The 12,194-nt window shown below is 49.0% G+C and overlaps 1 protein-coding gene across 1 annotated transcript; it reads right to left on the bottom strand.

The window, feature by feature from the left end:
* Positions 1 to 863: 863 nt before the first annotated feature.
* Positions 864 to 11,633, bottom strand: LOC131554913 (solute carrier family 2, facilitated glucose transporter member 3). The gene is made up of 10 exons (XM_058800514.1): positions 11,513 to 11,633; positions 8,535 to 8,630; positions 7,153 to 7,313; positions 6,626 to 6,866; positions 6,310 to 6,472; positions 5,482 to 5,669; positions 5,004 to 5,108; positions 4,481 to 4,582; positions 4,056 to 4,259; positions 864 to 3,551 (listed from the first exon to the last, which is right to left on the bottom strand). Exons 1-10 carry the CDS (start codon positions 11,525 to 11,527, stop codon positions 3,375 to 3,377), a joined length of 1,452 nt encoding a protein of 483 aa, XP_058656497.1. The 5' UTR covers positions 11,528 to 11,633; the 3' UTR covers positions 864 to 3,374.
* Positions 11,634 to 12,194: the final 561 nt, after the last annotated feature.

Here is a 12,194-nt window from a genome sequence, read left to right as displayed (position 1 = left end):
CAGCAGCCAGCAACAGCAGCTTTCAGAAAGGCTTCATGGGATCCCTGCTCTGCTGAGCTTTTCCAGACTTTACATTGCTCCCTACCTTCTCCTTGTTTTAGGCTTTGAGCAGTCTGCTGACTCTGGAGTTAGATTAGCCATATTCCTGCTCTAAGGTACTCTGGCATCTGCCATCTTTTCCTTCCTTTCACTTAAGCCCATCCTCTTCTCCTGAAGGATATTCTGTTCACATAATTTTTGAGAGCAGCCCAAAGACCTGAGAGTAGTCCAAGGAATGCTGCAGGCCCTGAGCTACAGGATCAGCTCCTGAGGCAGTGGGTTTTTTTCTCCATCCCTCTGCTCCTTTCCACTATTCACTGCTGAGTGTACAGTGGCACAATCTCACAGGAGGACATGAAGGTCACACCCCAAACAGAGGGAGGAAAGCAGCTACAGGGGAAAGGGGTCCTTCTTCTCCCTCCTGGCAGAGAAGGTGAGGAGTGCAGTGGGAACAGAGCAGGGGCAGAAGCCTCACCTTCTTTAGTTCTGGGCAAGATTCATATCCTCCAGCCACTTCTCCTCTCCCTTCCTGTTACATTGGAAAAGTATTTGCACATAAACAAAAAGTATTTGGGCAAACAAGAAGCAGAGAAGCACATCTTTAGTTTAAAAATTGCTAAGAAATGGTAGTAGGGGAATTATAGGTGATTTGCATAGAAGCTGAGAGAAATTATCACTTCCAGTGATAAAACAGTAACTCCAGAGTGCCTAGCGACCCAGAAAGGTTGCAGCGTAGATGCTGGTGATATTTCAGGATGCAGTCCCAGGCTTTGATAAAAGAATAAGAGAAGACCTACAGGATAAAGGTAAAATCCAAATCAGGTATTTATTTCATATTTTTTATTTCAAAACCAGGAAACAACCACATTAATAAGCATATAAAATCCATCAGAAATATTCACAATGCCATTACAGAAAAAGAAATTAAGAAAAATAGGCCTACACATTTCGGTCCAAGCCAACACACATCTGATGCAAAGTATGGAATGCTCTTATGCACAGCTGTGTGGGGAATTTCCTAACATACAGAGACCCATACAGAAATATCATGTCTGGATGTGCTGGAGGGCCAAAGGAAGGGCACAGAAATCTACGTAACTGAGCCAAATATCAAAACTGGGAGAGACATCTTATGTAATACTTCTGTGAATAAATATCTGGAATGTAAGTCTCAATAAAAAGCTTGGGAAAACTGGATGTAATATGATTACATTGTGCAAAGCTGGGGCATTTCAAATTAATTCACAGGAAGCATTTAACAGCAGCAAATTTAACTGATCTTTGCAACTGTTTCTCATTAGGGAAGGTAGAAATGTCATCACTAGTTACTAAAAATGTCAGACAGACCCCCCAGAATATACATCAATGGGAATGTCTCTAACCTGCTCTGAAGCACTATGTTGGCAAGAAAGCTTGGACTATCCATGCTGCAAAAGTCTTGCTGTCATTCCAACCTTTCTTCCTTTTACCACCTCAGAACCTGTGGGCCTAATTCTTTTCTAGGATATCCAGTGATGAATTCCTGCAGGTCGACCCAAGTCTGACCACATTCAAAAACTGCAGCTTGATCTCAGAAGAGCAGGAGTGTAAACTGGACCTACCTCTGTGCTACCTTTAGATATTTTGTGCAGGTCTGGACAGGTACGGGCCTGGAGCCTGTCACAGAATGCTGCAGGGATTAAAGCTGCCCCTCCTTGACTGCAAGTGTACCCTAGGCACTACTTTTTGCCTGCCTGAGCTAGCTTGGCAGCAAGGTTGGGGAACACAAACTCAATTGCCCATGGAATGACAAGCAAGGAGACCAACGTTTACTGATGAACAATTACTGCCTGCCACATCTCTTAGAACAGAGGCACTATAACAGAGCTGTACACATCTACAAAGCACACTGGTGAGCACCACAACATCATGCAGACCTTCCAGAGAGGATATATGGGGCAAAAAACACCTGGCCTTCAACCAAGCAGGGGACTGAGCACTACAGACCTTTCGCACTGCTAAACCAGCAAATTCCAGTAGCTCTGGTGTCTAGTCCTGCATCTCTACTCTCATGAACTAACATGTACCACAACTGACCATGCCTGTGTCCAGGAGGGTCATGCTACATGACCCTCTGTAATATTTATAGGAACAACTGCTAAGAAAATACAGCTATGAAAAATAATCTTTACCCTTGCGCTCCTTTAAATGACAATCTGCAAGTTTCAGAACTTATGATGTACTAGACTATAACAGAGAAGCCAAAAAGAAATAAAATTAAGAGAAGGCAGGAAAAACTACCTTCTGGTTTGCAATCACCACCCTCGGTCATCCATAGAATGCTTAAAACCATGTCTGAAAACATAATCCAACAAAACCCATTTTAAGATGCAATATCACACTCTCATCAACACTTGAGAACAATTATTTAAAACAGCCACCAAAAATCCCTAATAACAGAGATTTTAGTGCAGAAACATACCTCTTCTCACAAGTACAGAACTCCTCAAATTTCTTTCCAGAGGGCACAAATAACTTCAAGGTGATGTGCATAATTGGCTCTGCTGTACATACCACCTAAAATGCTCAATCTCCTTTTAGTACATTTCCCCTTTACAGTCTTATTGCACCTCAAGTCTACAGCATCTTTTGTTAGAATAGCTATTTCTCTTAAACCTCTCCAATTTCTTTATCTGTACATTTTTGTACACCATTAAAAAAATAAATATTTACAAAGTGACATACAAATAAATAAACTGAAGTAAAGTATGCTTTCAGTCTGTCTATACAAAAAATAAAAGAGCAGGAAAAAATATGCATGTGACTTGGTCCCCTTTTTCCTGAGGCTAAAAAGAGTGCACACTGGATAGGAAAAAGCACGATGGCTTTTTGGTAAGCTTGCTAAATTCCAGTGTAACACCATACACACACACAGAGTAGACTCAAAAGGGCTGGGGACTTGTTTAGCGGGTCACTTCAACTCACTACAAAAATAGTATATAGGGTCAAATACATAAAGGTCACTGTGTGCATAAGTATGTTAACCCCAAATGGCAATTTTATGTGAGAAAAGTAAAAATATTGCCAGCTCTTCTCTGTTCTCCTGATGTTTGTGGCAGGAAAGATGAGATTATTTTTGCAAGTGCCAGGTGCTTTCCAGTATGGCAGATCACCCATATCAGAATTGCTTAATGCTGGCAAGCCTGGCAGAATGGGCAAGCATGTGGGTGAAAAGAAGAATATAGCAGCAATTGAGGAGGGGAAAAACGTCCCAGTTCTCATGGTTTTCTTTGCTCATTCCTTTAATGACTCTTTAAGCATGAAAGAGTTAAAGAATGGGTGCATCATCGTGGCTCTTAGGCAGCTTTGTTCATCTCCATCTTCTGGGGTGAGCCGGTTCCTCGTCCTTCAAAGACTCTGGAGATCTCTTCAAAAGTCCTGCCCTTGGTCTCTGGCACTTTGAAGAAGGTGAAGACAAAGAAGATGACCAGGAAAACAAGGAAGATGAGGAAGACATAGGAGCCACATAGTTTCTGCAGGGAGAACACACACAAGATTTTTTTTCATATTACATGTAAGGTCATTTGTTGTTGAGAGGTTAAAATTCCAACACCTTTCTCCAACAGTGCCCTTACTGACTTTTTTCTCACCACAGCATTTTAAAAGTTGAAATCACATTCCTATGGGCTTCTAGAAGTCTTTAATCTTCCTGAGGGTGACCAAAATTGATGCATTTAAAGCAAAAGCAATGATGTGCTAAGATGGCTCCTGCAAATATTTGTAAGCTGCAACCAGTTAAAACAGCAGAATATAAGGTGAACAACAGCCTCCAGTAACAATCATAACACTGACTCAGAGACCTCTGGAAGACTCACCAGCCCTTTTCCCAAAGCAGGGACAGTTTCTAGGAGAGGCTAAGCTATTAAAGGTCATATATAGTCACGTGCCAAACTCTTCAATGACACATTCTACTGCTTTTCTGGACACCTCTTCCAATGGTGCAGTGCTTTCACACTGCTTCATAAAACAGGACTTACCTCGGCGTAGGGGAAGAGCATTCCCACCAAGAAATTGGAGGTCCAGTTGGAACAACCAGCCACTGCCACAGCTGCAGGTCGTGGGCCCTGGCTGAAGAGTTCTGCCACAATGAACCACGGGATAGGGCCAGGGCCAATCTCAAAAAGAGCCACAAAGCCAAAAGTGGCAACAATGCTGATATATCTGATCCAGTCCACGACGTCCTGCAAGGGAGCAAAGTATGATCAGCACAACCTCATCTCTAGCATCACAACTTTCTCAGCTGCACTGCAAACACTGTAGCAGTTCCCAGAGTTATAAAATTGCTCTTTCCATTGCACACTTGGCTCTACCTGCCTACAGGGCAATATTGCAGAGAAAAGCAGATGTGTTTTCTTATAGGTTCCTGCTGGGGTCAGCCTGGACAATAACACCCATCACTCACCTTCAGAGCCAAAGCCACAGTCATAACAGCAGCACACACAGCCATGCCACCCAAACCAGCTAAATGGAGGGTCCGGCGGCCAGCACGCTCCACCAGGAACAGCTGGAAAGGAGAAGGCAGAAGGAAAAAATGTCCATTACTTTGGCAGAAAAGCAGGGCCAACCTCCTCACTCAGTATCTCCTGCATCTTCTCCTTATCTGCCAATAAACCTCAGAGACCATGATGATCTCAGTGCCCATCACCAGGCTGCTCCATTGTCAGCACAAGTTCTTCCACTCTGATTCTTGCTGCTGCTCCCTCTCATCACTCTTTTCCCCACGTGCACTCCTTTTCTACATTCTTTCATCTAAGATAACAACATCTCTTTCTGCCCATCTCTCCTCCCACCACGCCTTTGATGCATGCTGGTCTTTGCTCCCACAGGTCAGTGCACAGCCCAGTGCTTTGCCACCACCTGGCTCCTTGTCTGTAGTGCCACCAGCCAGGGACACACCCAGGCAGACACAGCCCTGTCCCACTCACCGACACCACAGTGAAGACTGTGTTCACCACACCGGCTCCAATGGTGGCATAGACAGGCTGTGTGATACCAGCTCGTTCAAAAATCCCCGTGGAATAGTAGAATACCTTGCAAGAGAAGAGAAAGTTGGACAGTGTCACAATTCCATGTTTGAGAGCATGTCCCTCATCCTCTGCCTACCACCTTGCACTCCCATCAGGAAGTTTCTAAGCAGCACTCCACACTATAAAACAGCATGCTTCCAGTCAAGGTTCATTCACTTGGTGCAAGGCTGCAGTGCCTCACCAGGGTGCACGTGGGCAAAGTGAAAGTCACAATATCCACTTTCCATCTCAGCATCTTTGCCAAATGACAAAACAGTGACCTCCATTCAAGGCAAAAAGATGTTTTGGGACTTGGAGTTCTCTCCACACCAGTAGCAAGTGCAAGTTTAGCCAGAGATAAGGGAGGCCCAGAAGATGGGACAGCAAGGTAACTCACAGCATTGATGCCTGAGAGCTGCTGGGAGAGCTGCAGCATGATGGCAATGATAATGGCTTGACGGTAGTTTGGAGAACGGAAGAGCTCAGGCACAGTTACTTTCTTTTCCTGGGACATTTTAGCACTTTCTTCTTTCATCTCCTCAATGTCTTGAGATACATCTCGATCGCCACGGAGCTTCTGGAGAACTGGAGGGAAGAATCCAAAGACACCAGGCATGAGATACACACCTACCAGCCAGGGCAGGTGTGTGTCCCATCCTGCTGCTGCAGGGAGGGCACGGGAGGAAGACTCAACACCCCCAGCTGGTGTTGAGGCCTGCTGCATGGGAAAGGCCAAGCTTCTGCTGCCAGCCTTGCTCTTCTTTTCAACCCAGAGGTCAGGGTGCTGTGAACAGCACAGAAACCAGGCCCAGGTCCTGCTCATGTTTATTGATCTTCAAGCTTATGTTTGATCCTGAATTTCTGTTCAGACTCTTGCCAGAGCTGACCCCAGCCCTCCAAGCTCCTGTTAAATGCCAGCCTACTTCCTGCCTTTCAGGAGGAGTTGGGAGAGTGGCAGCAGCAGCTGGTCCTGCTACATCCCACCAGGCTAGGTGCCACTCCTCACATCTTGATCCCACCTGCAGCCTCTGTTGGGATGCCAGGTTTTTCATGCTTCCTGGCACTGGTGCAACCTAAAGGATGGGAAGGTAGGCCAGGCCTGATGCCCTCCGGCAGTCACACCCTAATTCACCGCAGGCACCAGGATCAGTCCTGGCCTCCCACTCAAGCTCAGTGCAGGCTGGGAGCCAGAACACTGCCCTGCCCCTTTGAGATGAGTTCTTACCTGCTTGGGCTTTCTCCTCCTCCATCTTGTTGATCAATAGGAAGCGGGGGCTTTCAGGGCAGAACAGAAGACCAATACACTGAATGATTGCTGGGAGGATTGTGAAGCCCAAAAGCATTGGCCAAAGACCTTCAGTGCCCATGATCGCCTCCAGTCCAAAGATCTACACCAAGGACAGAAGAGAAATAAGAGTGACTTCAAACACTTCAATTCCTCACCCCCACCCCAGTACGACAGGATCCACACTCTGCCCCTGATGGCAAGTAAAGCCCTCCTCACCCCACGTGAGGGCAGGATCAGGTTGTGCCAGGCCTACCTGAGCCACCAGGATGCCCACAACAATGCCCAGCTGGTTGAGGGTGCCGAAGGCTCCACGGAGACTGGTGGGCGACACTTCGCTGATGTACATGGGCACAAAGCCGGTGCACAGGCCACAGAAGGTGCCGATGACAAAGCGGCCAATGATGAACATCTCCACCGATCCTGCTGCCTTAGAGAAGGCCATGAGAAGGCCACCAGCAAAGGCCAAGACATTGACAAGCAGCATGGAGTTCCTCCTGCCAGGGTAAAGATGTCAAGATTGATCTTAAACTGGCAATACAGCGGGAAAATCATCAGGAGAGGGGTAAATGTAAACCCGCCCATGATTGCCCATCTCAGGGGTGGGAACAGAATGGAGTAATTCTCATTCAGATCCTGCCTTGGCCTGCAATCCTTTTTGCAGCCCACACATTCTTGCCTTCTCCCCACACATCTCTCCCCACCTCAGCCCTCTTCCTCCCACCACTCCTTTGTAAAGGGAAAAGTTCTCCAAACGCTTGCATCCCCCGCTTCCCAGCTTACCTGCCAAATCTGTTTACAAAGAGACTGACTGAGAATGAGCCAATCATTCCTCCTACTGAGAAGATGGCCACAGAAAGTGACCACAGGGAGGTGAGTAGTTCTTGGGAGGCCGCCGACCCGCTCCTTTCTGACAGGGTTCTGTTGAAAAAGCCCCGGATGATCTGCAAGAGGAGTCAGGTAGCAAGAATTACAATCCAGAGGGGGGCATTTTACACATGGGAGAGGGGAGACTGCCTTCCTTCTGCTTCCTGCTACCATGAGAGAGACCCAGAAAGGCAGCAACAAGTGATACAAGGGAAAGACAAGGGCACAGAAGTAGCTCAGTATGATGAGGGACAGTGCTTCACTGAGTGGAGGGGCAGGCAGGGTAGCCGCAGGACAGCAGTGTTTATTAATGAGAACAGGCTTATCTTCTGAATATTTCAGATGAGTCACTGGTAGTTCTTGGGAGTTGGGAATGAAAGGGAACAAGAAAACAGGACCAGTGAGTGGATGGGAACATTTCCAGCAATACCAAAACATCAACAGCAGGGATGGGATTTCTGGTATAGAATTCGCTGGAGACACACAAGGCTTCACTGAAGTAAGCCTGAAAAATTGTTTATTTCTTACATAATGCTGTCTCAGAGGGAATGTGACAGGGCCACGTTGCTGATTTCCCAGGCATCCTCCTAGCTGGTGAGGTAAATTCTGGCATGGGCGGGGGGGATGGAGTGTGTGCCCCCAGCAGATGGCAGCAGGACATTAACTAGGGAGGACTGACCCCATCCCCCATCCCGTGGTGAACATCTCTTCCCGGAGAGAGGGTGGATGTGGTATTCGTGACTCAGTTCTTGACAGAGGAACCATCTTAAAGTTACACGAAAAGCACATCTCTCATTTTCTTCACCTCTTAGCCTACAGTCATGGGATGATTTGGTCAAATGTCCAAGTCACAACCCTTTTACAAGCACTGAATCTATACTTAACACAAGGAATGAATAAACAAGTAAAATAAACTTGAAATAAACTAAATTAGGGCAGCTGTAATTCCTACCAACCTTTAACTGTTTTCTGCACACTGCTCTCTACATTCCTTCTGCCGTGGTTGGTTTATTCTGACTCAAAACTGAGGCAGCTCACATTCCTCCACACACCACGTATGGCAGATGGAACCCTCCTGCCCTTCCTGTGCCTCTAATTAAGAGAATTAACCCCTCTGTTTGCTCTCCGCCCTCCCCAAAACTTTGTTCTTCCTGTTCAATATTGTATTTGAACAGGGGTTTTAATACCTTACTGACTTCATAAACCAAAACCAAATTACTTGGGAGACAGTCCCTCTCCTTTCTACACCACTGTGGTCCCATCAGCAACTCACCCATCCACCTCCACCTTCCTCTCACCTTCTCAGGGGCATTGATGACACCGGTGTTGTATCCAAATTGGAGGGATCCGATGGCAGCAATGGAAACCGCATAGATGAGAGGGGCTGTGAGTTTCTGTGGCAAGAGAGGGAACAATTATTTAGTTAATTTGGCTTTCTACACAACTTGAGCTTCTCTTCAGCATAAAGAGCAGCTGCAGCTCAGAGGTGCTCCGTGCAAGTGCTCTGAGGGCAGGGAATGGGCTTTTATCCAGCGAGGGCGAGTACCAGTTGCATCCCTCGGATCCCCCTCCCTAGAAAGGGAGATGCAACTGTACAGCATGAAAAGTTCTGAGGCTACAAGTAGGAGGGTTTGTCAGGGCCTCCCCTTTGTTATCTCCTGACCTTCAGCAACTATTCTCAGCTCATCAGTAACAAATACACTGCCTGCATTAGTGGCTGTTATTTTGGGTTGATCTGCTTTACAGCAGCTTTTGCTGATCTCTGGCATGTCATGAAAGAAAGGTCTAACTCTTCCCTGAGCCAGCTGACAAGTTCCCATAAATTGAGTCTCGGATCTGGCCACGAGCTACACTGGCAGTCACTCACAACAGTTACAACACGCACTCTCTTCGGCAACAGGCTTGTTTTTCCCAGGCTAGGGCTTCCCATCCCTGCCCCAGGGCACTGGCACAGCGGCTGCATCAAGAGGTGGCAACAGTTGCTACCGAGCTCCCTATTTTTCTTTAAGCTGTGGCAATAGTTGGTATCTTACATGAAGTACACTCCCTGAAGTTTCAGTGTACCTGAATCTCTAGTAAATTAAAGACTGCTGAGCCCTTAGACCCATAGGGAAAGTTTAGGGACCAATCTCAGAAGTCCTACAGAGAAATTGAAGTGTCAGCAAAAAGCATCTGACATTTTATTCATTTTTAAAGCTTGTGGCATTTAAGCCAGCTCCGAGTGAGGGAGGTGTGGGGGAGCAGGTGACTCAGGAGTTGGCACTTAGGCAGCCACTGCCTGAGTTGGCACAATTCAGAAAGATTGTGTTCCTTCCCATCTCAGGAGGTTTGGAAGCTTTTCCAAAAATATTAACAGTTCCTTTTCCAAGACTTTCCAATTATTGTACTTAAACCTGGCAGAGTAAACTACTAGGTGGGGCCCACTGTCACAGCTCCTCCAGTCTCTCACTTTCTAGCTCAGCTCCAGGAGCAGCAGCTGTCAGAACTGCCCAAAGTTTTGGACAATAACCTTCTGTTATACAGTGCTTGTGCCACCTCCACCAATCTTTCAAGCCAAGTGTGTATGTGCTTCTGGCCTGCACAACCCTCAGACACAACCAGTTCTGCCTCAATAAACAACATTTGGGGAAAGGACTCTCAGGCACAACTTCCTCCACCGACCTACATCATGTAAATGTCCTCCTGCCCAGGTCAGTGGTGGCGACAAAATGGACACAGGCCAGATGAGCACGGAGGTGCACTCAAACCTGAACACACCCTAGGCAGGCCAGGCATTCTCCCTGGCACCCTGTGACCGCTCCCCTCATTTTTATCTCAAGGAAATTTGGCACAGAACCACAAGGACACAGCTCTTCCAAAGCAACTCGATGCCTGCAAAAAACGCATTATAATATCTAAACAGTTTTGGGACTCCAGGCCAGGTCATCTCCATCCAGCAGGTATGGCAAAGCTGCAGACAAACCCCAGCTCTCCACATGGCTCACACAGGAGCACCTTCCCTCCAGGACTCTGCTTTGTCATGGCTAGCAGTGACCACAGCTGGCCGTCTCCTTCTGGGTGCTGCAGGGACCACAGGGTCCCTGCTTTGTGGGCACCTCTCACTTACATGACATATAAATGAGCTGCAGGGTTAGTAGTTCTACCCTCTTTCATGCTTCCTCCTCCTGGCTGCTGCCTGCTATTCATCTTCTGCCCAGCCTCCCACCACCTAGACATCACACGGCATGACCCATCCCCTCCAGTGAGCCAGACCGTGATCTAATGTATGGATCATTTGTTAGTGCTGTAAGTGCCTCGCTTCCCAAAAGGCAAACAGGGAGCTCAGAAATAGTACAGCTACACCCACTCTATCTGAAGGCTCAAGGCTGAGGTCCGTGCACCAGCACGGAATTCAAACCACCACCCCTCCCTCCGACCACAGGCGTCGGCAGCATTCGTTTGCAGGAGATGCTCCTCACCAGCTCCCCTCCCTCGCTGCCTCCAACCCCAGAGCTGCACAACTTGTTGAGCCCGGCAGGAGTGGCCTCTCCCCGCTGCTCTGAACGACCTTGACCAGACGCTCTCTTTGCCCCATCCTCTCACACTGCCCTCATCTCCCATCAATATGGCGATGAGAGCGCCGGCCCTCTCCAATTCTGGCTGTTCCCGTGTAATTCCCCGGCATCCCGCCCCAGATTCAGACGGGTATGTGTGCTGTCTCCTTTAGTACGTTCAAATACACGCAGTCATGAGCTCACTCCGCCGCTGCAGACGAGGAGATGCAGACAAATATCCCCTGCTCTCTATATGAGAAGAAGAGGAAGGACACGCTCTGCCACCTTCTTGAAATTTTAAAATGCCTTTATAAGTCATACTGCCACCACTCAAAAAAAAATCTTTAGCATCAATCTCCCGCTTAGCATCCTAAACCCAGGGACCAACCGAGTGCGGCGCCGCCAGCTAAGCAAACCTCGTGACCAATACCCTACAACGCGGACAGCATCGTGTGCATCATCAGGCCACGCGCACGGAACCAAAAATCGATCGCGCAACCTGCGCCAACCTCTCCCGAACCGTGCGGTCCCCATCCTCCATCCCCCATCCCCCCCGGAGACAGAGCCGCCGAAGGGCCGAGCAGCGGCCCGGCCGAGCCCACCGCCGCATCCCTGCCCACGCCGAGCCGCAGGCGAACGCCGGCCGCGACCGCATCCCTCCGCCCAGCAGCCCAGGGAGCCGAGCGGCGGCGGCAGCAGTGGGGAGAAAGAGGGCGAGAGGGATGCGCGAACTGCTCGCCTACCTTCTTGGTGTCCATCGTCGGCGGCTCCCGGTGCCCGACTGCCAGCGAACGGCCGCCCGCCGCTCCTAACGGAACCCGCGAGAGGCGGCGGCTGCGCCCGCCCACACCCGAGCCTGCCCGAACCGCCCCGCGCACGCCGCCGCCCGCGCCCGCCGCCGCTTTATGGGCCCGGCCGTGGGAGGGGACACAGAGGGGCGGGGCGGGTGCCCCACGCTAAAACACAGCAATCACGGAGCACCCCCCGAGCTCACGCCCCTCCGTGACGGGAACCTGCGTGCGGGGCGGCCGGGCGGTGATGGAGCGGGCCCGGCGGCCGTGGGGCGATCGCCCCGCAGGGACCGTGCAAGGAGCCGCCACACCTCGGATGCCACGCGCGAAGCTTTCGCGGATGGCACAAATCGGGTTTTTTGGGCGGCTTGCACCGATGGCGGCTGCGTGACGTAAAGCGACGTCTTTATTTATCATTTGTTGTATGTAAACATAAATGTCTTTATTATTCGGTCTGTAAGATAAAGCAGCAAGGCGGGCAGTGACGGTGCAGAGGCAGGCGCGCAAACAGCACCGGCAGTAGCATTAAGTCTGCGGGTACTGCCACCACCTCGCAAAGCTGTGGATGAAGTATACTTCTGGGTAGCTGCGTTTCGGGGATTTTTTGTTTGTCTGGTTGCCAAAAATATACTCT

This window comes from Ammospiza caudacuta, chromosome 2 (genome assembly GCF_027887145.1).
Source record: "Ammospiza caudacuta isolate bAmmCau1 chromosome 2, bAmmCau1.pri, whole genome shotgun sequence".
NCBI lineage: Eukaryota > Metazoa > Chordata > Aves > Passeriformes > Passerellidae > Ammospiza > Ammospiza caudacuta.
This window is presented reverse-complemented; position numbering and strand designations above follow the sequence as displayed.

Bases quoted from the DNA above. Each gene is read 5' to 3' on its own strand.
- LOC131554913 (XM_058800514.1), bottom strand. The intron at 7,314-8,534 runs GTGAGAGGAAGG...CTCCTCTTGCAG, and splicing joins TCATCAATGCCCCTGAGAAG to ATCATCCGGGGCTTTTTCAA. The intron at 6,867-7,152 runs GTAAGCTGGGAA...TTACCCTGGCAG, and splicing joins TTTGTAAACAGATTTGGCAG to GAGGAACTCCATGCTGCTTG.